Below are 24496 nucleotides of genomic sequence, written 5' to 3' on the forward strand. Positions count from 1 at the left end.
TCGACAGCCTTGGTTTCTCAAATGATTGCCTCGCCTGGTTCACCAACTACTTATCTGATAGAGTTCAGTGTGTCAAATCGGAGGGTCTGCTGTCCGGACCTCTGGCAGTCTCTATGGGGGTGCCACAGAGTTAAATTCTTGGACCGACTCTCTTCTCTGTATACATCAATGATGTCGCTCTTGCTGCTGGTGAGTATCTGATCCACCTCTACACAGACGACACCATTCTGTATACTTCTGGCCCTTCTTTGGACACTGTGTTAACAACCCTCCAGGCAAGCTTCAATGCCATACAACTCTCCTTCCGTGGCCTCCAATTGCTCTTAAATACAAGTAAAACTAAATGCATGCTCTTCAACCGATCGCTGCCTGCACCTGCCCGCCTGTCCAACATCACTACTCTGGACGGCTCTGACTTAGAATACGTGGACAACTACAAATGCCTAGGTGTCTGGTTAGACTGTAAACTCTCCTTCCAGACCCACATCAAACATCTCCAATCCAAAGTTAAATCTAGAATTGGCTTCCTATTTCACAACAAAGCATCCTTCACTCATGCTGCCAAACATACCCTTGTAAAACTGACCATCCTACCAATCCTCGACTTCGGCGATGTCATTTACAAAATAGCCTCCAATACCCTACTCAACAAATTGGATGCAGTCTATCACAGTGCAATCCGTTTTGTCACCAAAGCCCCATATACTACCCACCATTGCGACCTGTACGCTCTCGTTGGCTGGCCCTTGCTTCATACCCGTCGCCAAACCCACTGGCTCCATGTCATCTACAAGACCCTGCTAGGTAAAATCCCCCCTTATCTCAGCTCGCTGGTCACCATAGCATCACCCACCTGTAGCACGCGCTCCAGCAGGTATATCTCTCTGGTCACCCCCAAAACCAATTCTTTCTTTGGCCGCCTCTCCTTCCAGTTCTCTGCTGCCAATGACTGGAACGAACTACAAAAATCTCTGAAACTGGAAACACTTATCTCCCTCACTAGCTTTAAGCACCAACTGTCAGAGCAGCTCACAGATTACTGCACCTGTACATAGCCCATCTATAATTTAGCTCAAACAACTACCTCGCCCCCTACTGTATTTATTTTATTTATTTATTTATTTTGTACCCCATTATTTTTATTTCTACTTTGCACATTCTTCCACTGCAAATCTACCATTCCAGTGTTTTACTTGCTATATTGTATTTACTTTACCACCATGGCCTTTTTTTGCCTTTACCTCCCTTATCTCACCTCATTTGCTCACATCGTATGTAGACTTGTTTATACTGTATTATTGACTGTATGTTTGTTTTACTCTTGTGTAACTCTGCGTCGTTGTGTGTGTCGAACTACTTTGCTTTATCTTGGCCAGGTCGCAATTGTAAATGAGAACTTGTTCTCAACTTGCCTACCTGGTTAAATAAAGGTGAATTAAATAAATAAATAAATAAAAAATGTTCTTTAATTAAGAAAAAGACGCCGAACAAAACAATACACACTACAAACAAAACTGTGAAGCTTAAGGCTAAGTGCCATAAAGAAAGTAAACTTCCCACCAAGACAGGTGGGAAAAAAGGCACCTAAGTATGGTTCCCAATCAGAGACAACGATAGACAGCTGTCCCTGATTGAGAACCATACCCGGCCAAAACATAGAGATAGAAAATCATAGAAACGCAACACATAGAAATGTCCACCCCAACTCACGCCCTGACCAAACCAAAATAGAGACATAAAAAGGATCTCCAAGGTCAGGGTGTGACACATGGGTCCTCAGATCCTCAAAAAGTTCTATAGCTGCACCATTGAGAGCATCCTGACTGGTTGCATCATCGCCTGGTATGGCAAATGCTCAGCCTCCGACCGCAAGGCACAACAGGGGGTAGTGCAGACGGCCCAGTACATCACTGGGGCCAAGTTTCCTGCCATCCATAACCTCTATACCAGGCGGTGTCAGAGGAAGGCCCGAAAATTGCCAAAGACTCCAGCCACCTTAGTCATAGACGGTTCTTTCTGCTACTGCATGGCAAGCGGTACTGGAGCCCCAAGTCTAGGTCCAAAAGGCTTCCAGCTTCTAGCCCCAAGTCATAAGACTCCTGAACAGCTAATAAAATTATCTTGACTAACCGGTGCCCTTGCACATTGACTTTGTGTTATTTTATTCTTGCACCGTAATTATCAGTTATTTTTTATTTATTTTCATAGATTTTTAATTTGGTCTGTTTATTTTTTACTTCAGTTTATTTTAGTAAATACTTTCTTAACACATTTTTCTTATTCGAAGTCCAGGACCCAGTTGCATAGGGAGGAGTTCAGTCCCAGGGCCGTGAGCTTTGTGGTGAGCTTAGAGGGCACTATGGTATTGAAGGTCAAGCTGTAGTTGAAGAAACAGCCTCCTCACATATGCATTCCTTAAGTCCAGGTGGGTGAGGGCAGTGTGCAGTGCAATGGCGATTGCGTCGTCCGTTGATCTGTCAGGCGAATTAGAGTGGGTCACGTGTGTCTTGAAGGGAGGTGGTGAGGCTTTGAAGCCACCTGTCGGCCATATTGGCACTCCCCAGTCGGAGCAGTCCTCCATAGGAATTAACGGAATTCTACAGTATTTAAATTAAATGTTTCAAGGACAAAATTACATGCATTTAAGTATTTTTGTTGTTGTAGTGGGGACTGTAACATTAGTACTCTCTAAAATAAATACTTTAAGGAAAATGTTTTATATATTTTTTATGTGTAACTCACATAATATAATTTAAAAGTATGGATTAAGGTGTGTGTAATATAATAAATGTGTCAAAAAACGAATGTAGACATTAATACATGTATTTCTATAGCTTCCAAAATCTTTTTTTTACAATAGAGGGGTGCCAAGATGGTGCCCTCTGTCAGTCATCCAAGATTTATACACATCATTGGGTGTGACCACAAATGATTTATATATATTTTTTCTTCTGATTGTTCAGTGTGCTGCAGCACCCTCATCACCCCTAAACCGTTATAAACAGTGTATTTTTTGTTCTTCAGCAAATCTCAGATGTTATGGGTCCAAAACTTTATCTACATTTTTTAATGCAGAGATTTCTAGTGACAAACACATTTACAAAAGTCACTATCCCTGATTCATCAGAATCAGAATGACAACCATGGGAGTACTTTCATTTTCTGCTATCTGGTGTTTGGATGCAGCGTTGTCTTAACGACTCTATTGAGTTTAAAACGTTTGACTGCTTTCAGGAATTCTGAGTTTAGCTTCATGTAGCCTTGGGGTTTACCTTTCCTTTCCACTGTATTTCATAAGGGGGCATGATGTAACTCATACCACTGGGCTGGACTCTTAAGCAACCAGAGGTTGATCACCTAACCATATTTATTTCCAATGTTGCCAGTTTTTTGGAAAAGGGGGGCATGTAAGAATGACTTGTTGTCCTATCAGCAGACTTCAATGGGTCTAGTGTATCTGAGTGTGCCTCCTCCAAATGTGATAGATTCCCAATGGAGCAATTGATGCGAGAAAAGGCCACTGACCGCCTGGTTTTGACAGCAGCAAAAGTAATGAGCATGTGTGACATCATAAGAAACTTGAGACCATCATTTTGAACAACCCTCCCTTTTAGTGCCTTTTCCTCTATATGTGCTCGCGCCCTAACCCTCTCCCTTACTCTTAGCAGACACTCTGCTCTTTCTTCTTGGCTATAAACTCAAGCCAATTACAATTGGGCAAAACAACACCTTGGCCAAGAAAACATCTCTTCTACTCAGGACACACTTCACTTACTCTCTGTCTTTGAAACTCTACGTTCTCTGCATCTGAAGGTAATAGAACATTCCTTGATTCTGCTCTATGTATTGCTATGCCACGTGGGGGTCATAGCAGGAACTTGACAAGAAGGGTAAAATACCATTGAAATTCCACTGGTGGACATCGGTAGGGATTGTTGTGAGGTAGCATTGTGAGGTAGCATTGTGGAATTTGTCATTGTCATTGAGATAGCATTGTGAGGTAGCATTGTGGAATTTGTCATTGTCAGTGAGGTAGCATTGTGAGGTAGCATAGTGGAACTTGTCATTGTCAGTAGTACTACTTAATTTGATTTCCACAACATTATTTGAATAATTCAGTTTTATGATTACATTTTCCCTGAGCAGTGTCATGTATGTGGATATATATATATATATATATATATATATATATATATATATATATGAATTGTTGGAACACTGGTCTGAATAAGTCAATTTAGAAAGGTCAAAGACAGACAGCGTGATAAGTAGTGACCTCACAGGAGTAACTGCACCAACTGACAAACAAATTCAGTGGCCACTGTCTCCTTTGTGTGACTGATAATATATTTAGGGAATTGCTCAGAACATCATGTTTTATAGTTAAGTGTAATGATTGATTAATATTTTTCTGGTCTGACTGTTTTTTTACGTGAATCAAACCCACCACTCATGGATTCTGAACTCATTCTTTGTCTGTAAATGCAAAAGCCTCGGACTGAAATATCAGTTTGTTTTTAACTATGGATCTGTAATAAACTCTATTTTTATAATTGAGTGTCTACTGCACACTACTGCACACAATGGAGTGCCTTCTACTTCAGTTGTTAGCCAGCGGATCCAACCCACTTCCTTACAGCTGCACTGGGATCTGACAGCATTCCTGTGTATAATAAGACACCACGGAGCCCGGGTTGAGATATAGCTCGGAAAACGTACTTCAATCAAGGGATGACAAATGTGTTGTACTCTGATTTTGTCCCATTATTCCAACTGTTACAACGAGAAGATTGAACGTTTTGAAGTAAACTGCCGTTTTCGTCCTCATGCTAGCTAGCAGTAGCAACGGCAGCTATTATGGAATGGCACGTCACGTTGAACAACAAAGGAGCTGATTAGCTAACACAAACCTTACAAATTGGTTGCTTTGGCTTCTGCTACCGACCCTAGTGCAACTATAAGCAAGCGGGTTAGCTGGCTACTTCAGTTGTTTGAGAAAGAAACCCATTTTTTCACTTTGTCTAATAAATGCAAGAATCAGTTGATCCTACCATTAGAGAACATAATTTATAGCTCTTCCTCAAATTGTATTTACATAATCTTCATAGCAACCTCTTAATCAGCCAATAGAAAGCAAGACCAAAATGGAAGGTTATTGCATAATATGTCATGTATACACCCCTCTATTGCGCAGAAAGTATGGGGTCAGAGGGTATTTTATGTGCTGTGCTCTGCTGTGCCATATACTTTCCCTTTTATTCTTCAGGCACATTTATTTCTCTCACTCAGCAACTAAGCATTGGAAACATATAAATAGTTGAATACTAGCTTCAGTAATACAGGGAAGTTGCAATGTCTATCCACCATTTCAAACTACCGTCACATGGTGGTAGATATTTGTGGTTCTTCTGTGGGCCGAATGCACGATTCAACAGGCTTTCTCGGAAATAACTATGCAGGATTGGTTGATGGAACTCCCACTATTAACTTGTTCTTCCCATTACAGATTAAGCTATGTGTTTTCTGATGGGTCAGTCAATAATCCATCATATAAGAAACCTAGCTTGTTTAGCTTTTCATCTAAATATTAAAACAGACATTTTATCAGAAATAACTCTTTAATTTTAGACCTTTTTAACCTGAGATCCTCCTTCTTCACCGAGAGAGGATTTCCTGGCTGTATTGGTTGCCTACCGCTGTGGCTGGAAAAGCACTCAACTTCCTAAAACATCCAACATAAACATCAGAAAAAGACTACATTTCAACAAAAGATCATTGCAATGTAGATAATATGTTTAGAAATAGATAATGTGTGTTTGTGTGCATGCGTGTGTGTGCATTGGTCACCAGCACATTTGTGTGTGTGTTTGTTTGTAGTAGTGGTGATGGTTGGGTGTTGATTTTTTTTAGAAACATTTTGTGTTGGTGTGAAATGATAACACAGTAGAAAGACATTCTGGAGTTTGATTCCCAAGACGCAATGCAAGAATGTGCTTGCCCGACCCTTCTTGCCAGGGGCTCTTCATGCATTAGAATAAAGATTTTAGCCGAAGAGGGAGCGACTTAGTGAGGAGAAAAATCACACATGTAACATAGCAATGTAGAAATGTAAAAAGGAAGAGAGACAGAGAAAGGAATGTTGGTGGAATGGGTGTGGGAACTGGTGAAGAGCTACATTACCTGCATTAGCATAACCAGTTCTCTCAGGGGAGGTGTGTGTAAGGATTTTTTGATTTATTAGGATCCCCATTAGCCGACGCCAATGGCGACAGCTAGTCTGAAGTACATGACCTCTTCTGGTCTAATGTCTATCAGTTCCGAATGAAAAAAATGTGTTGGGGGGTTTAGTAGATTCGTTAAAGACCAAGTGCAGTCAAAAACTAGATTTTTCTGTGTTTTATATATATTTCCACACTACGAGGTTGGAATAATACTGTGAAATTGTGAAAATTATGATAATGCTCTTTAGTGTAAGAGCTGTTTGAAATCAGAGCTGTTTTGAAGTCTGAAATCTCTGTAGTTTTGGCCTGCCTTCTTAATAGACCAATAAGAAAGAGAATTCCAAACCTCTCTGCCAATAACAGACCGTTTTCCGTTTACCCCTCCCCACTCCCAGACAGTCCTAGCAAAATTATTTCTTGAGAAATTGCTCTTTGTGAAGAAGCTATTTTTGTTAATTTTTTACAATTTTGATTAAAAACAAATACATTAAGGTGCTTAATTGTTACCCAGAAATGATTGAACATTTAGATAAAAACAGATGCATTTGACCTTTAGAAAATAAGGGTGACATTCTGCGGCAGACACAAAATGTATGTGAGCTATTTTTTCCATTGAACTGGTGTGATTTCACACATGGCTTTTCTAAATGTTGGTGTCCTTTCCATCAAGGTTTAGGCTCTGCAGATATATTCCATTTTTTTCTTAATCCTTATCTAAATGTAATAGCACAGTAATAGTTATATCAGGACTTTGATGTTATTTTATCACACATTTCCTCGCAAGACATTGTTTCCTGAATTATGGTTTGGCATCGCTGTCGATAGAACACATGAGACGCAGGCTCCCACAAATCTCACTGGCTTTCAAACTGAGCTGCTACATGATATTTCTATTACAAACTGCATAACCAAACCAATCACAAATCTGTGGCAAGTATTTTATTTTGTGTGTAGTATGATATGTGCTGGATTACATAGTTGTATATGTTATATAGGTAACATTTATCACTTTATGTTTGGCTGATGATGAAACTTGTTGGGTATTATTGATATAGAAACTAGAGTTGCCCCATAGGACATCATTGGAGTACAATTTACCCATATCAATTTACCCATATCAATTTACCAATACCCATTCTGTGCAGCACTTTGAGATATCAGCTGATGTAAGAAGGGCTATATAAATAAATTTGATTTGATATCAAAAGGGTAACACTTTATTTGGATAGTCCATTTGTAGATGCTCTACAGACTATCAGTAACATTTCAACTAACTATCTACTAAACCTTATCCCTATCCCTAACCTTAACTCTTATCCTAACCCTAACCTTAACCCTTACCTTAACCTTAGCCCTAGCCGTAACTCTAACCTTAACCCTTACCCTTACCCTTATCCTAATCCTAACCCTAACCGTAACCTTAACATGTTTCTTATCAACAGTTGCTTATCAACAGGTAGTTTGTTGATAGTATGACCATCTGTAGAGCATCTACAGATGGACTATCCGGACTATCCAAATAAAGTGTGACCTGAGTATGAGTCATCAGAAGTCACATTCTGACAAATCATCCAATCATATCCAATCCTCATGTGTCTCTAAGAAAAAGTCTAATACGTGTTAGGGAACCCGCTACCTGAGTCACGTTTGAAAAGCACATGATGTGTCATGTGATGTCAGAGTGGTCGAACCTTATCAAACTCACGTTTGACATGGTAGGTTACAAGGCTGATGTCTCTAGCAACTGGTGGTAAAAACCAGGATTTACTCCAAACTGCATCTCTGGACCCAGTGAGCCACGTATCCATCCCAGGGTTTAATAAAACTTCTGGCGTGCATTTAAATGTGAATTCCAACATCCCACATCACTTGTACTAGAAAACACATATTTCCTCTAGCGGGTCATTGTGCAACACAGTTTCTTAAAGAAGAAGAAGAAGAAGCAGTAACGTTTTCTATGGTAAAGGTCAAACAGAAAAGCTTATTTTCAAAAGCAGTAACTATGATATATGGCTGCTTTTATCCAAGATACTGTATGTTGGTTGTACCTTCAAGCCATAATAAAATAAAAATAAAAATTGTGTCGGGGTAACAAAGAACATTAGTCATGAGTTAAGCATAGGCCTACACGTTGAAAGTTCAGATATACTTGGATATTTTCTTTGGCTAGTCAGACCATGTTTTTGAATGAAAATACTTTTGTATGTAATACAGCACACTGAGAACAAAAGTAGCCTAGCTATAAGATAACAAAATACAACATTGCCTTGTCAGTGGGCAAACACAACTGACAAAGCTTGATAAAGGACCACATGCCTTATCCTGTTGTACACAGTGCCTTCGGAAAGTATTCACACCCCTTTAAGATTTTCCACATTTTGTTGTGTTACAATTAGGGATTAAAATGGATACCATTTTTTTAAAAAATGTTAACGATCCACACAAAATTAAATGTAACATTTTTATTAATGGAAAATAAAACACAAATATATTTTGATTAGATAAATATTCAACCCCCTGAGTCAATACATGTTAGAATCCCCTTTGACAGCGATTACAGCTGGGAGTCTTTCTGGGTAAGTCTCTTAGAGCTTTGCAAATTTGGATGGTCTAATATTTGCCCATTTTTTTAAGAATTCTTCAAGCTCTATCAAGTTGGTTGTTGATCATTGCTAGACAGTCATTTTCAAGTCCTGCCATATATTTTCAGGCTGATTTAAATCAAAACTGTAATTAGGCCACTCATGTACAGTGGGGAGAACAAGTATTTGATACACTGCCGATTTGGCAAGTTTTCCTACTTACAAAGCATGTAGAGGTCTGTAATTTTTATCATAGGTACACTGCAACTGTGAGAGACGGAATCTAAAATCAAAAATCCAGAAAATCACATTGTATGATTTTTAAGTAATTAATTTGCATTTTATTGCATGACATAAGTATTTGATCACCTACCAACCAGTAAGAATTCCGGCTCGCACAGTTGAAGTGTACCTATGATAAAAATTACAGACCTCTACATGCTTTGTAAGTAGGAAAACCTGCAAAATCGGCAGTGTTTCAAATACTTGTTCTCCCCACTGTATTTTTGGCATTGCATTTTAGGTTAATGTCCTGCTCAAAGGTGAATTTGTCTCCCAGTGTTTGCTGGAAAGCAGACTGAACCAGGTTTTCCTCTAGGACTTTGCCTGTGCTTAGCTATATTCTTTTTCTTTTGTCCAAAAAAACTCAGTATTCCTTGCTGATGACAAGCATGCCCATAACATGATGCACCATGCTTGATATATGAAGAGTGGTACTCGGTGATGTGGTGTGTTGGATTTGCCCCAAAAATGATGCTTTGTATTCAGACAAAAAGTACATTTCTTAGCCACATTTTTGGCAGTTTTACTTTAGTTCCTTATTGCAAACAGGATGCATGTTTTGGATATTTATATTTTGTACCGGCTTCCTCCTTTTCACTCTGTCATTTAGGTTAGTATTGTTGAGTAACTACGATGTTGTTGATCCATCCTCAGTTTTTTCTTATTACAGCGGTTTAACTCTGTAACTGGTTTAAAATCACCATTGGCCTCATGGTGAAATCCCTGAGCGGTTTCTTTCCTCTCTGACAGCCGAGTTAGGAAGGAAGCTTGTATCTTTGTAGTGACTGGGTGTATTAATACACCACCCAAAGTGTAATTTATAACTTCACCATGCTTAAAGGAATATTCAATGTCTGCTTTTTTTTTACGCATCTACCAATAGTTGCTTTTCTTTGCGAGGCATTGGAAAACCTCGCTGGTCTTAGCTGTTGAATCTGTGCTTGAAATGTACTGCTCAACTGAGTGACCTTACAGATAATTGTATGTGTGGGGTAAAGAGATGGGGTAGTCATTCAAAAATAATGTTAAACACAATTATTGCACACAGAGTTAGTCCATGCAACTTATTATTTGACTTGTTAAGCACATTTTTATTCAAAGGGGTTGAATACTTATTGACTCAAGACATTTCAGATTTTAATTTTTTATTAATTTGTAAAAATAAAAAACATAATTCCACGTTGACATTATGGAGTGTATAGATGAGTGACACAACATCTACATTTAAGACATTTGACATTTAGGCTGTAACACAACAAAATGTGGATAAAGTCAAGGTGTGTGAATACTTTCTGAAGGCACTGTAATTCTTGTGTCAATGTATCAGAAGGCGTTATGTAAGCAGCCTCATATGACTCTATTTGTTCAGCAAATTGTGACATTTCTTGTTTGCCAGTTTCGTCTGTAATGATGTCAAATCCCAGCTGGCACACCAGTTGGCATAGGGCTGGTAGGTATCTTACACTTTAGCAACCCTGCAGTGTAGATGAACAAGAGTGAAATCCTAAACCAATACCAGGGATCCCTTAAATAGAGATTCCTACCTCAATGGCACTCACCTGGATAAATAAAAGATTGATAAATAACAGTGTACAACAAAGTTTGTGTTCACAATAAAGTCTGTGATGGCAACACAGTGCTTCCAGGTTTAGTTTATATCAGATTTACATCCCTTTTCTGGCAAACGTGAGTTGATTGAAACAAAAAAAGAACTGGCCCTAACAATCTGCACTTCATTTTGTAACGGAGGAAAGTGTTACATCAATTATGAGTTGTATGCAGAAGGACTTCAACGTAGATCTGCCACGTAAACCAAACCCTACTGAAAGAGTAATGGAATTTTATCGGAAGGAGTTCAAAAGTAGTCAGGAGTCTCATTACTGGCAATGCAACCTGAGCCGTCAAATGAAATGACACATGCAGGGAGAGAGTAGTGCTATGGATTCCTCTGGTGGGAAGATGACATGTGGTCCCATAGTAACAGACAAGTTTACAACTCCCACAGTTACCCTAGAGTCTAGGATTCACTTTGCAACGTGCAAATTCCTCAAACCGTCAAACCTGACTGTTTACATTTTTCTGTCTATCATCTGGAATGACATCCAAAAGATAAGTTGTTCATTTATCTAAGGTACATCTTTTTCTCTTTTTTTCAGATTGGAACTTTAGCCTCCTTGTGAATCCTTCAATGTTTTCCTCCAGTCAGTGAAGAACCATCAGTCACACCCAGCCCTTTTTGTATCAGCAAAAAAACATATGGAACTCCAAAAGCTATCAAATGGTCACCACCATGGCTTTGTCCCTTTGGAAAATGGGTATGTGTCCTCTTTGACTGCACTGGCATGTATGATAATATCATTCCGCCAGTTGTGTGCATGATAGTGTTTTGATTTCAGAAAGGCCACCAAGATTCCACAAATTCCAAGGATATTTGTGTTTATTTTCTGACAGACAAGACTATTACCACCCTATATTTGTCACTGTTTGTGTAGATTAATTGTCTACAGTCTAGTTTGACATGGTCTTGTGGTGGTTGTCAACTAATGCAAATTCAACATGAAAGCAAAAAAAACATTTCACCATGATATTTGATTTAGGTTAGAAGTTGGGAGAAAAGAAGATGACATTTTCCACATTGATTCAACATCATCACATTGATTCAACATCATCACATTGATTCAACATCATCACATTGATTCAACATCATCACATTGATTCAACATCATCACATTGATTCAACATCATCACATTGATTTATTTTATTGAAATAACTTGGAAACAATGTTGATTCAACTAGTTTTTTGCCCTGTTTTTTTGTTTTAGCACAGAAATGTATTGTTATGTTTGTTTGGCTATTTTGAGCAGACTAAACAAGTTAAATGAAATCCACTGTCATTATGGTTTTGCAGAAAAGGTATCATATTTGTGTTGAACACCTGGAAAAATACCAGTTTACCTCAGATGCATTTTAAACACTTAAATGGATACAGTACTTTCATGAACAGCATTTTCAAGCACCCAATGGATTATAATGACACTTTGCTTGGCTGAAGTTGGACATTGATGAAATTGAGTGTTGTTTAACCTTATAGTTTTTATATTTCCTTGGTTTGAATGACTTCATAGTATCCCGCGGGCGGAAGAGGAAGAGGAGATGTTACCACATAAGAGTGATGGGACCAAGAAGCCCCAGTTTACAGATGTGAGTATGAAGAACTATGGCAACAGCTTTGGAGCTGGCAGTCATCCTTTTTATGCTGAAATGTCATCATGAGGAGTTATAACAACGGACATTCATGTCTTTGTGGCCTTGGCAGTTTGAGGGGAAAACCTCTTTCGGAATGTCCGTCTTTAACCTCAGTAACGCCATAATGGGGAGTGGAATTCTGGGACTGTCGTACGCCATGTCAAACACAGGCATCGTTCTCTTTATGTAAGTACAGCAACACATTATGTCCCTATGTGATTCCTTGATGTGACAACAGACAAATTAGTACACACACGCCCACCAAGTTAAATATTACACAGCTCTTGGCAAGACAAAACTTGGGGCGGGGGGATTATTTGTCTCGTATTTTTTGTTGTTGTCAAAAGGTCACAGATCCTCCCAAAATGGTTTGATACACACTGTTACTGCACAACACATAGCAACAATGTTACCAAAACACTACAGTGGAAACCTGACAAAAATTATATGAAAAAGTAGTAAATCTAACGTAATGTTTAACATTTACGGTCCTCGAATGGTTAAAAGAACAGTGGCGAAGAGTGGTGTGCGTTGTTGTGTCCATATGTCATTTTTATGGTGAGATTTGAGACACATGGGTGGTGTGCGTTGGTGTGTCCATATGTCATTTTTATGGTGAGATTTGAGACACATGGGACTCCTAAATCAGATTTCAGGAGTTAAATATAGCAAAGAGTTGGCTGATGAATCATAGCTTGGGTGTGAGCACACCACAGATATGGCTCCCCAGCATGCTTTGCACGTTGGATTGCTCAGATTCACGTCAGGTCCAGTCAGAAGTCAAGAATTGTTTAAATGTTTATGAATAACTAATTTGTGTTTTGTGCCAATCAATTTGCTGTCACAGGAGGGCAGTCTATTCTTATAGAGTTTACTTTGTTTGTTTGATGCATCTGTGAAGCGGTGGGCTGACCATGGGATTCATTATTTTAACATTGGCTGAATCCACATGAAATTAATTATGTTGTTTACCTTTCCAAAACCTCTAAGTTAGTTGCTTGTGCTCTGCAGAATCCTGTTGACATGTATCGCCTGTCTGTCCAGCTACTCGGTTCACCTCCTGCTTAAGAGTGCTGGAGTTGTGGGTGAGTATGTGTTACTTAGGATCACCCTAAGGAATCAAAGACAAATTGAAAGCTGAATCACAAAGTTAATCACAACAAGATGAGAAAAGTTAACTGACTTTTCTGTCAACAAACCTTCCCTCTGCATTTGGACCATTGAAATACCTGTGATTCTACCCCTCCACAAATGCCTGACAGAAATGCCCAGCTTTTTTTATAGACAAACCTAAAGTAGGGATCCACCATATGATCCAAGCTGTCTGTAAATTGGTAGTTGTTGGTTCGCTGGTGTCACATATACAAAAATGTATGCACTCACTGTTGCTTTAGATAACAGTGTCTTCTAATGTCATGGCATATAGATCCTGTCCCATGTCTACTCTTTAACAGACTAACATCTTGTTTGTCTGTTCAGGTATTCGTGCGTATGAACAGCTGGGCTTCCGGGCTTTTGGACACCCAGGAAAAATAGCAGCGGGTGTCATTATAACCTTTCACAACATTGGTGGTAAGTACCTAGGATGAGGAATTGGGTCATTGAGTTTGATTGAATAAGACCCTCTGTCCATAAAAGTGCAAAAACTTTTTGCCCCTCTAATACAGTAATATATTCACCCACTAGCACTAACACATAGTATCTGTTTTGAAGAGAACCACATGGGCAAATATAAATGCACTCATGGCTTCACTGCACTCATGGATTTCATGGCTGTCAGAGTCGTGTGTATAGGTGGCAGGGAAGTCAGGCACAGGAGAATCAAACTGAGTGTAATGGAGTATTTAATAACAAATAAACAAAACCCACTCCAAACACTAAATGTAACAATAAATAAAGTGGGTACAAGGACCTGTTGCACACCAATACAAAAACCAACACAACACTGAATAACAAACAATCACTGACAAAGACATGAGGGGAAACAGAGGGTTAAATGCACAACAGGTAATGAATGGGATTGAAACCAGGTGTGTAGGAAGACAACACAAAACCAATGGAAAATGAAAAATGGATCAATGATGGCTAGAAGACCGGTGACGTCGACCACCGCCGAACAAGGAGAGGCTTCGACTTCTGTCGAAGTCGTGACAATGGCTCATAAAAGTTTTAGTGGTTCTTGACAGAAAGTTTTCCTCCAATGTTTGTGTAAGCATTTTTAGGAAAAGTAAAATACAGGTAAAATGGGCAGGGTGTGTCTGTGTTTTCTTATGATAATAGAAGTTAACAACTCTGAAATATGTTTAATCCCCTCCAGCAATGTCCAGTTACCTCTTCATTGTTAAGTATGAGTTACCTCTGGTCATTCAAGCCTTCCTGGGCTTGTCATCAAACACTGGGTAAGTGGAGCAGCACCTTTCCACACCTTTCAGTGTAGCAAACTAACATGAGGACTATTGTCTTCGGCACACTTACTGATGTATGTTTAAGGCCAGGAGTTTTTCTTGACACGGTTACTTGTCCACGAAAACACTGCTCCTGAGTTGCGCAGTGGTCTAAGGCACTACAGACACCCTGGTTTGATTCCAGGCTACATCACAACCAGCTGTGATTGGGAGTCCCATAGGGTGTCGTCCAGGTTTGGCCGGTGTAGGCCGTCATTGTAAATAAGAATTTGTTCTTAACTGACTTACCTAGTTAAATAAATAAATTAAATAAATACAAATATCTAGGGGGTGTAACATGCAACAAGCTAGCTGTTAAAATCCCCATAAGCCCAGATCACTCTTTCCTGATTGATCCCTCTCTGGAACCAATCAGAGCTAAACTCCTATAGTTAGGACTGGACTTTCACCCCCATCCAATCTTTATTATCTGTTCATTGTACCATCCTCATTCCTCTTCACTGCCATCCCAAACTAGTCCACCCTCCCAATATTTGGTGCTAAAACCCAGGATTGGCTAATGCATTATACATGGACCCAGCAAAATATGCCGCACCTTACGATCCCCACGTCTATCCCCAGGTCTCCAGTGCTTACCCCCAGGTCCCTAAACTGTATTCGCCATCCCACCAGAACCACAAGCCATTTTTACCTAACATTGCATCAATTGCCCCTAAACAGTATGTTTCCTAGTATAGTCTACATTGCATGCCATGATGAACCTAGAATTAATTCACTTTTGTGTCTGGCTACGTTTTGTTTTTTTGTTTATGTTTTAAATTAGAGATTGGTTCCTGAATGGGAATTACCTCATCATCATCGTCAGTGTGTGCGTCATCCTCCCACTTGCTCTGATGAGACAACTGGGTATGTGACTGACCTCATGATGACCTTTGACTTTTCCTCATGGCTGCTAATGACCTCACTGGCTGTCAATCTTTCAGTCGGCGCCTCTTTATTCATAAAACAAAACATTTGGATGACTATAGACTCTGCTCTGTGAAGGATCTATTTTAGGCAGACGTGTCCTGGAAACCAAACATTGTCAGCTGGGATGTGGGATGCTTGTTGTTGTTGTTGTAGTAACAATCCTTGGTTGCATCTTGCAGGGTATTTGGGTTACACCAGTGGCTTCTCCCTCACCTGCATGGTCTTTTTCCTTTCCTCGGTGAGTGACTTTCTGATGATGGATGTCTATACTGTATTATATTACAATATATATTATACAAGCAATCATACATTTCAATATTATATTCTGATGCGGCATATGCTTTTCACCTCCTGATGATTGGACTTCCATTGTCCATGCTCTGTTTTTAGTGATTCTTTACCATTGTTAATGTGTTAAATGTGTTAACAGCTTAGGGCATGAGTCATGACTAAAGACTGTGGTACTAATGTGCCCTCGACAATTTATGAGGAGATATTTATATCTTGTGCCACTCTACCTCACAAAACATTTCATGTTAGCTCCTGTTTCATATACTCACTGCCAGCCAGGCCTTGTTGTACAATGGTGAAATTAGCTAAGAACATGGATACGGTAACTTTCTGAAATGGGTTATTGTCTGACTATGTTGACATACAAAGAAAAAGGGGGAGGGCAACATCATAAATGAACCACATTTGGCCAAATTATTATTTTAATATTGTAATATGTTAAAACTATAGTTAAAATGTTTGAAACTGTTCAATGTTGCTTGAATACTTGAGCACAATCCTAGATTACACTGCTGTGCATGTTGTTGTTTAAAATGCCTTACTGCAGAAAGGTACATTGTTAATGTGACAAATTCTATCGTTGACCTTGATCAATTAGCAAAAGCAGAAGAATGAATGAGGCTTTGGACAGGAATTCACAAGTTAACTAGAGACTAGGCGTCACTACAGACCCTGGTTTGATTCCAGGCTGTATCACAAACGGCCGTGATTGCACATTGTAAATAAGAATTTTTTCTTAACTGACTTGCTTGGTTAAATAAAGGTTCTAAAAAATGAATAAAAAATGTGATCATGGTTGTCAGCTATAGAGGATTGATATGTTTCTGCTGACATCTCACTGCTTCTCTCTCTCTTTCTCAAGGTCATATACAAGAAGTTCAACATCCCCTGCCCCCTGGTGCCAAATGGCAGCAATCACACAACAATTATCAACACCACCATGGAAGAGGAGGGACAGTGCAAAGGCAAAATGTTCACCATAAACCAGGAGGTTAAAACATATGTTTTAGTGTTTATTCCACATCACCTCTGCTCTTGGGTTCTTACTCTGCTACAATACAACCACATAAGGTTAGGAGCTATTTGCAGTTGGAGCACATGTCATTCAATATGCTAATGACTTTGTGCATCCATGCTCATATCATGTTACATCCAGTGCAACTGGTTGTCCATGTGTATTGAAGCAGAGCAGAACCAGCGTGGCACAAATGTCCACACTGTCTTGTGAGTTTACTCAAGCACTCCTTGTGCAATGCTGCTAATTTAACTTATCCTTTATATGGTATTCAGACGGCGTATACCATCCCCATCTTGGCGTTCGCCTTTGTTTGTCACCCTGAGGTGCTTCCCATTTACACTGAACTCAAAAAGTAAGTTCATAAAACAATATGAACCCCCAATTTGTTCCCTTCACACATCACCATGTTGACATGACAACCTTTATCCTTCTTTACCGATACTAATTTACAGTAGAATACATGCAGTTGAAGTCGGAAGTTTACATACACTTAGGTTGGAGTCATTAAAACTTGTTTTTCAACCACTCCACAAATTTCTTGTCAACAAACTATAGTTTTGTCAAGTCGGTTAGGACATCTACTTTGAGCATTTTTTCAACAATTGTTTGATAATTCACTGTATCACAATTCCAGTGGGTCAGAAGTTTACATACACTAAGTTGACTGTGCCTTTAAACAGCTTGGAAAATTCCAGAAAATTATGTCATGGCTTTAGAAGCCTCTGATAGGCTGATTGACATAATTCGAATCAATTGGAGGTGTACCTGTGGAGGTATTTCAATGCCTGCGTTCAAACTCAGTGCCTCTTTGCTTGACATCATGGGAAAATCAAAATAAATCAGCCAAGACCTCAGAAGAAAAATGGTAGACCTTCACAAGTCTGGTTCATCATTGGGAGCAATTTCCAAACACCTGAAGGTACAAATTTAATCTGTACAAACAAGTATGCAAGTATAAACACCATGGGACCACGCAGCCTTCATACCGCTCAGGAAGGAGACACGTTCTGTCTCCTAGAGATGAACGTACTTTGATGCGAAAAGTGCAGATCAATCCCAGAACAACAGCAAAGGACCTTGTGAAGATGCTGGAGGAAACCGGTACAAAAGTATCTATCTACAGTAAAACACATCCTATATCAACATAACCAGAAAGGAAGAAGCCACTGCTCCAAAACCGCCATAAAAAAAAGCCAGACTACGGTTTGCAACTGCACATGGGGACAAAGATTGTACTTTTTGGAGAAATGTCCTCTGGTCTGATGAAACAGAAATAGAACTGTTTGGCCATAATGACCATCATTATGGTTGGAGGAAAAAGGGGGAGACTTGCAAGCTGAAGAACACCATTCCAACCGTGAAGCACGGGGGTGGAAGCATCATGTTGTGGGGGTGCTTTGCTGCAGGAGGGACTGGTGCACTTCACAACATAGATGGACTTATGAGGGAGGAAAATGATGTGGATATATTGAAGGTATCTCAAGACATCAGTCAGGAAGTTAAAGCTTGGTCGCAAATGGGTCTTCCAAATCGACAATAACCCCAAGCATACTTCCAAAGTTGTGGCAAAATGGCTTAAGGACAACAAAGTTAAGGTATTACAGTGGCTATCACAAAGCCAGGGACCTCAATCCCATAGAACATTTGTGGACAGAACTGAAAAAGCGTGTGCGTGCAAGGAGGCCTACAAACCTGACTCAGTTACACCAGCTCTGTCAGGAGGAATGGGCCAAAATTCACCCAAGCTTGTGGAAGGGGAAGCTTGTGGAAGGCTACCCGAAACGTTTGACCCAAGTTAAACAATTTAAAGGCAAAGCTACCAAAAACTAAATGAGTGACCCACTGGGAATGTGATGAAAGAAATAAAAGCTGAAAGAAATAATTCTCACTACTATTATTCTGACATTTCACATTCTTAAAATGAAGTGGTGATCCTAACATACCTAAGACAGGGTATTTTTACTAGGATTAAATTCAAGAATTGTGAAACATTTAAACTCAGCCAAATAAACTAAGGGAAACTTCCGACTTCAACTGTACACATGTACCTACACCTGTTGGCTTTTGATTAAATCAAGGGACATTTTTAATGTAATAAATGTAACATTAGTCGTGTAATCCCTCTACCTCATTAATAGACAAAAAAAACTGCTTTCTTTTCCACCAAAGTGCAACCAAGAGGCGCATGCAGGGGATTGCTAATGTGTCCATCATGGGCATGTTCGTCATGTACCTCCTCACTGCCATCTTTGGTTACCTCACCTTCTACGGTAAGATCAGGGCTTCAAGACGGCTTTAGTCGTATTCACGCTGCAGAAAAAAATATTAATTTCAGAATTTCAAAAGATACTCAATTTGTGTGTGTGTGCATATATATATGTTTATGTAGTGAACACGGAATCTGAGCTCCTGCACACCTACAGCAAAGTGGACCCTCTGGACACCCTGATCCTGTGTGTGCGTGTGGCCGTGCTGGTGGCAGTCACCCTTACTGTCCCTGTGGTCCTCTTTCCTGTAAGAGCCTCCTCTCATTAGCTCTAATTACGTACTCTAATTCAGTGGTTCCTGAACTGGGAACCACCCTGGGGGTCCGCGGAGGTACTACAGGGGGTTCTGCGCCAAGATCTCTTTTTATTCTAAATAAATATTGCTAGCAACAACAGATGAAACAAATTTGGCTAATGGGTCTGTGAAACAAGTTTAGAGGGTGCAATACAATACACTATTATTAATCTACAATATAGGCTACCCTTAGATGCACAGTTGGGCTTGGGAGGCTCACAGGGATCCACAGTACTCCATCAATGATCCAGTTTTCAACTCAAGTTTCTTGTATTTTTTTAAATTGTCATTTTGAACATAAATGCACTCTAGTTTAAGCTTTAAAACTGCAAAATTGTCTCTCTGCCCCATGGAAAAATGTGTAGAATTGTAGGAAATTACCTTAACTAATTTTCCTCTCCATTGCGAAGAGGGGTGCCTTTTTAAAATGTTATTTCCCAGGGCCCGAGGCTTGGTTAGCCCGGAATGCTATTTTTATCGCACTCTAAAGTCAGAGTTGTGTTCTGATTTTAAGGGGTTCCTGATGAATTGGCTATCACAAAAGAGGTCTCCGGCCCCAAAAAGTTTGGGAACCCCTGCTATTATTACTGTATTTCTAAGGACGCTTCCAATGATTTGCATTTCAAATATTGTTTGCATTTCAAAACCAACAGCCTAGATACTGTATATATCAATTTATCTCTAAATGTTAAGCTACTGTGTCATGCTTAGAACAACTGATGCTGGCTTGTACAGTACATCCTATAATCTCTATTTAACCCAGAGTTGGTATTGGTAGGAAAGTGTATGGAATGTAATTTCATCAATTGTGTTTTTAGTTTAGGTTGACTTTAAAAATACCTCATAACTGACACTCGACAGCCATGTGGCAAGTTTCACTGTAGATACTCCCCTGAGTCCTCTTTCTCTCCAGATTCGCAGAGCCATTCTCCAGCTCCTGTTCCCAGAGAAACCCTTCCACTGGGCACGACACATCACCATCGCCCTGTGTCTCCTCTTCGTGGTCAACGTTCTTGTAATCCTTGTGCCCAATATCCGAGATATCTTTGGCATCATTGGTGAGACTCTGAAAAAAAGCACTCATATGCTCATGAGTATAGGTTACAACAGTTCTTGCCATCTAGCCTCAGATGCTTTTTCTCTACATACTCACCAATCAACCTGACATGCCATGTCTCCTCATCACTCTTAACACTACAGGAAGGACTGTTTACATTACATATGCCTCATACAAGAGTACTTACCAGTGGACTAACTCATTGTCTCATTTGGCTGTCCAGGGGCCACCACTGCACCTAGTCTGATCTTCATCCTCCCAGGATTATTCTACCTCCGCATTGTTCCCACCGAACAAGAACCAATGAAGTCAAGACCAAAGATCACAGTAGGTTTTCACATGACATTCATTTTCCTGCCATTGTCTAGACATGTTTGTTAAAACTCTCCACAACAATCCTCAGGTTTTCTGAGTGTTTGGGTGGTATCACAATGGGTTCTGGAAAGAACTTCCGAAACCCCGGTTTGTGTCAAGATATTTATATTTTTTTTACATTCATGACTAAGGTGAATTCCAACAACTCTTTCTCTGGCTGGTTTCAGGCTGCCTGTTTTACAGCCATGGGCTTTATCTTCATGTCTATGAGCCTGACATTCATCATCATCGACTGGACGACCGGAGAGAAACGAGCTGGAGGTGGCCATTAGAGCACATCCGTTGACATAGGGGTCCAAACGCCACACGGCAGCATGCCCTGTCACCGTGCCACTTCTTGATCACGTCGGGATTGTGAGAAGGATCAAACACGGTCGAAAGGCTGGACCCACATCATCATGAGTCTTACCATACCTGCGTCATGGTAAGATCGTTTCCCCACCAATTCACATCAAAAGGACATGCTACTCTTCCATGGAGGCTAGTCTTTGAGGAACCCAGTGATGTCACTTTCTTTATGGAAGAAGTTCTAGTCAGAGATGTCACCCAGGCAGTGTCAGAGGTGCTGATGAGGGTGTTGCCCATGGAAACCCCTAAACCACTACTTGCTGCGTGTGTCAAAAGCCATTAAGCTAGTACCTCGAATGAAGAGCATCTGGTGTAAAACAAAAGTGACAGAGATAGAAGAAGATGGGAGGGGTTAATTTTCTCCATACAAAGAGACTGGATCTCTTTAACTGTCAGGCTTCCCTCCCTACCCAACTGCCAAACAATTCACCCCACTGTTGTTTCTTGATCAAATATCAACAGTGGTTTAATCAACCAGCTTTAAGAAGAAGAGAAGAAAATGTTAGTCTACAATGGATTTACTTTTATGTCATTACACTATCCGTAGATTTGTTTATTGAATATAATTTCAGCTACATTTCTTGAGGTAATTGACTGGTAGTGTACAGTTTTTCTCAGTAGCTGCAGAACATTTGAAAACAAAATGAGCCACTAATGATAAATCAATCACTTTTCAGCATGGTCTAACTATTTACATTTGACCATGTTGCTTGATGCCAAGTAATGTATTTACTCACATTTTTCAGTTATCAAATCAAAGTTTTATTGTTCACAAACACAGTTCTGCAGATGTTATCACAGGTGCAGTGAAATGCTTATGCTTCTAGCTCCAACTATGCAGCCGTATCTAGCAGTACAATAACCAGAGGTGTGTGCCCTCTCAGATTTGTCCTGTTTAAATGTTTTGTTTTTTTGTAATACTACCAGCCACTTAGCAATTTTATTGGCTTTAGCTAGCCCATATAGGTTCCCCATGTCCTAAAGTTATAACTAGCTAGTTAGATTAGCTAGCTTGTCTAAATAGCCTAACTGGTATGCCTGCTGGTAAGGTTGGTAGACTTTAAAAAAAGCAAGCAATAACTCATTGTACTGAATAAGACTCAGTACAATTCCTTTCCATCTTTTACCCAGATTTAGCAATGTGCAAAGAAGCATATTTCGTTTCTTAAAAAAACAGCTCAAGAGGTATGCTTAGATATGCAGAAAAACATACACATTTCCCCCACACAGAATTAAGCATAAATATTATGGTTGTAGATTGCATGAAAAATCTGTTTCAGCTGTTTAAAAAATGCTAAACATATCAAAACAAACAATATCAGAACGAGCAATGTCAGAGTCCGGAATATAAATAAATATACAGTGCCAGTCAAAAGTTTGGACACCTACTCATTCAAGATTTTTAAAAAAAATGTTAAACTATTTTCTACATTGTAGAACAATAGTGAAGACATCAAAACTATGAAATAACACATGGAATCATGTAGTAACCAAAAAAGTGTTAAACAAATCCAAAAATATTTTAGATTTTAGAATCTTCAAAGTAGCCTTCATGACAGCTTTGCACACTCTTGGCATAATCTCAACCAGCTTCACATGGAAGGAGTTCCCACATATGCTGAGCACTTGTTGGCTGCTTTTCCTTCACTCTGCGGTCCAACTCATCCCAAACCATCTCAATTGGGTTGAGGTCAGGTGATTGTGGAGGCCAGGTCATCTGATGCTCCATTCCATCACTCCCTTCTTGGTCAAATAGCCCTTACACAGCCTGGAGGTGTGTTGGGTCATCGTCCTGTTGAAAAACAGATGATAGTCCCACTAAGCGCAAACCAGTTGGGATGGCGTATCGCTGCAGAATGTTGTGGTAGCCATGCTGGTTAAGTGTGCCTTGAATTCTAAATAAATCACTGACCGTGTCACCAGCAATGCACCCACACCATCACACCTCCTCCTCCATGCTTCACGGTGGGAACCACCTACTCTGCGTCTCACAAAGACACAGCAGTTTGAACCCAAAATCTCAAATTTTGACTCAACAGACCAAAGGACATATTTCCATCTGTCTAATGTCCATTTCTTGTGTTTCTTGGCCCAACCTAGTCTCTTCTTCTTATTGGTGTCCTTTAGTAGTGGTTTCTTTGTAGCAATTTGACCATGAAGCCCTGATTCTCATCATCTCATCTGAACAGTTGATGTTAAGATGTCTGTTACTTGAACTCTGAAGCATTTATTTGGGTTGCAATTTCTGAGGCTGGTAACGCTAATGAACTTCTCCTCTGCAGCAGACGTAACTCTGGGTCTTCCTTTCCTGTGGCGGTCCTCATGAGAGCCAGTTTCATCAGAGTGCTTGATGGTTTTTGCGACTGTACTTGAAGAAACTTTCAATGTTCTTGAAATGTTCTGCATTGACTGACCTTCATGTCTTAAGTAATGATAGACTGTAATTTATCTTTGCTTATTTGAGCTGTTCTTGCTATAATATGGACTTGGTCTTTTACCAAATAGGGCTATCTTCTGTATACCACCCCTACCTTGTCACAACACAACTGATTGGCTCAAAAGCATTAAGAAGGAAAGAAATTCCACAAATTAACTTTTAACAAGGCACACCTGTTAATTGAAATGAATTCCAGTTGACTACCTCATGAAGCTGGTTGAGAGAATGCCATGAGTATGCAAAGCTGTCATCAAGGCAAAGGGTGGCTACTTTGAAGAATATAAAATATATTTTGATTTGTTTAATACTTTTTTGGTTACTACATGATTCCATATGTGTTATTTCATAGTTTTTATGTCTTCACTATTACAATGTAGAAAATAGTAAAAATAAAGAAAACCCTGGAATGAGTAGGTGTGTCCGAACTTTTGACTGGTACTGTATATGTATGTAAATTGTGTTTAAGGACAGTATATGAATAGAAAAAGTGTGTACAGTAGTAGCTATATATGATGAGCCATGACTAAAATACAGTATATACATATAAATTGTACATATACATATAAAGTGGGTAAAACAGTATTTAAACATTATTAAAATGACCAGTGTTCAATGACTCTGTTAACAGCAGTCTTTAAGGTGCAGGAGCAGTCATCCTTTTCTGTATCTCTATAAGAATCATTCTGCAGAATCAGTGTCTTC

The 24496-nt window shown here is 39.6% G+C and overlaps 1 protein-coding gene across 4 annotated transcripts; it reads left to right on the forward strand.

Moving 5' to 3' along the window:
- The first annotated feature begins 3610 nt into the window (after window positions 1–3610).
- Window positions 3611–23694, forward strand: LOC110492273 (sodium-coupled neutral amino acid transporter 3). Of its 4 annotated transcripts, none has more exons than XR_002468981.2 (17): window positions 3611–3813; window positions 11242–11400; window positions 12212–12287; window positions 12403–12518; window positions 13344–13417; window positions 13812–13904; window positions 14650–14731; window positions 15561–15643; window positions 15886–15944; window positions 16860–16988; window positions 17288–17367; window positions 19185–19285; window positions 19405–19529; window positions 20491–20635; window positions 20858–20961; window positions 21177–21433; window positions 23640–23694. XR_002468981.2 is itself a non-coding variant. In XM_021566453.2 (16 exons), the coding sequence occupies exons 2-16, from the start codon at window positions 11342–11344 to the stop codon at window positions 21279–21281; spliced, it is 1431 nt and encodes a 476-aa protein (XP_021422128.1). In that variant the 5' UTR covers window positions 3611–3813; window positions 11242–11341; the 3' UTR covers window positions 21282–22268. The 4 variants fall into 4 exon arrangements, 2 of the variants coding, with proteins under 2 accessions (XP_021422128.1, XP_036803123.1); XR_002468982.2 differs by having other exon boundaries at window positions 23643–23683; XM_021566453.2 differs by lacking the exon at window positions 23640–23694 and having other exon boundaries at window positions 21177–22268.
- The last annotated feature ends 802 nt before the right edge of the window (window positions 23695–24496 follow it).

The sequence above is a fragment of the Oncorhynchus mykiss genome, chromosome 16, assembly GCF_013265735.2.
Source record: "Oncorhynchus mykiss isolate Arlee chromosome 16, USDA_OmykA_1.1, whole genome shotgun sequence".
Taxonomy (NCBI): Eukaryota; Metazoa; Chordata; class Actinopteri; order Salmoniformes; family Salmonidae; genus Oncorhynchus; species Oncorhynchus mykiss.

What these genes read in the sequence shown, in the direction of transcription:
- LOC110492273 (XM_021566453.2), top strand. Translation starts at nt 11,342, where the DNA reads ATGGAACTCCAAAAGCTATCAAATGGTCACCACCATGGCTTTGTCCCT. An exon ending in AGATATCTTTGGCATCATTG is followed by an intron (nt 20,636 to 20,857) that starts GTGAGACTCTGA and finishes TTGGCTGTCCAG; the next exon opens with GGGCCACCACTGCACCTAGT. An exon ending in AGTCAAGACCAAAGATCACA is followed by an intron (nt 20,962 to 21,176) that starts GTAGGTTTTCAC and finishes GGCTGGTTTCAG; the next exon opens with GCTGCCTGTTTTACAGCCAT.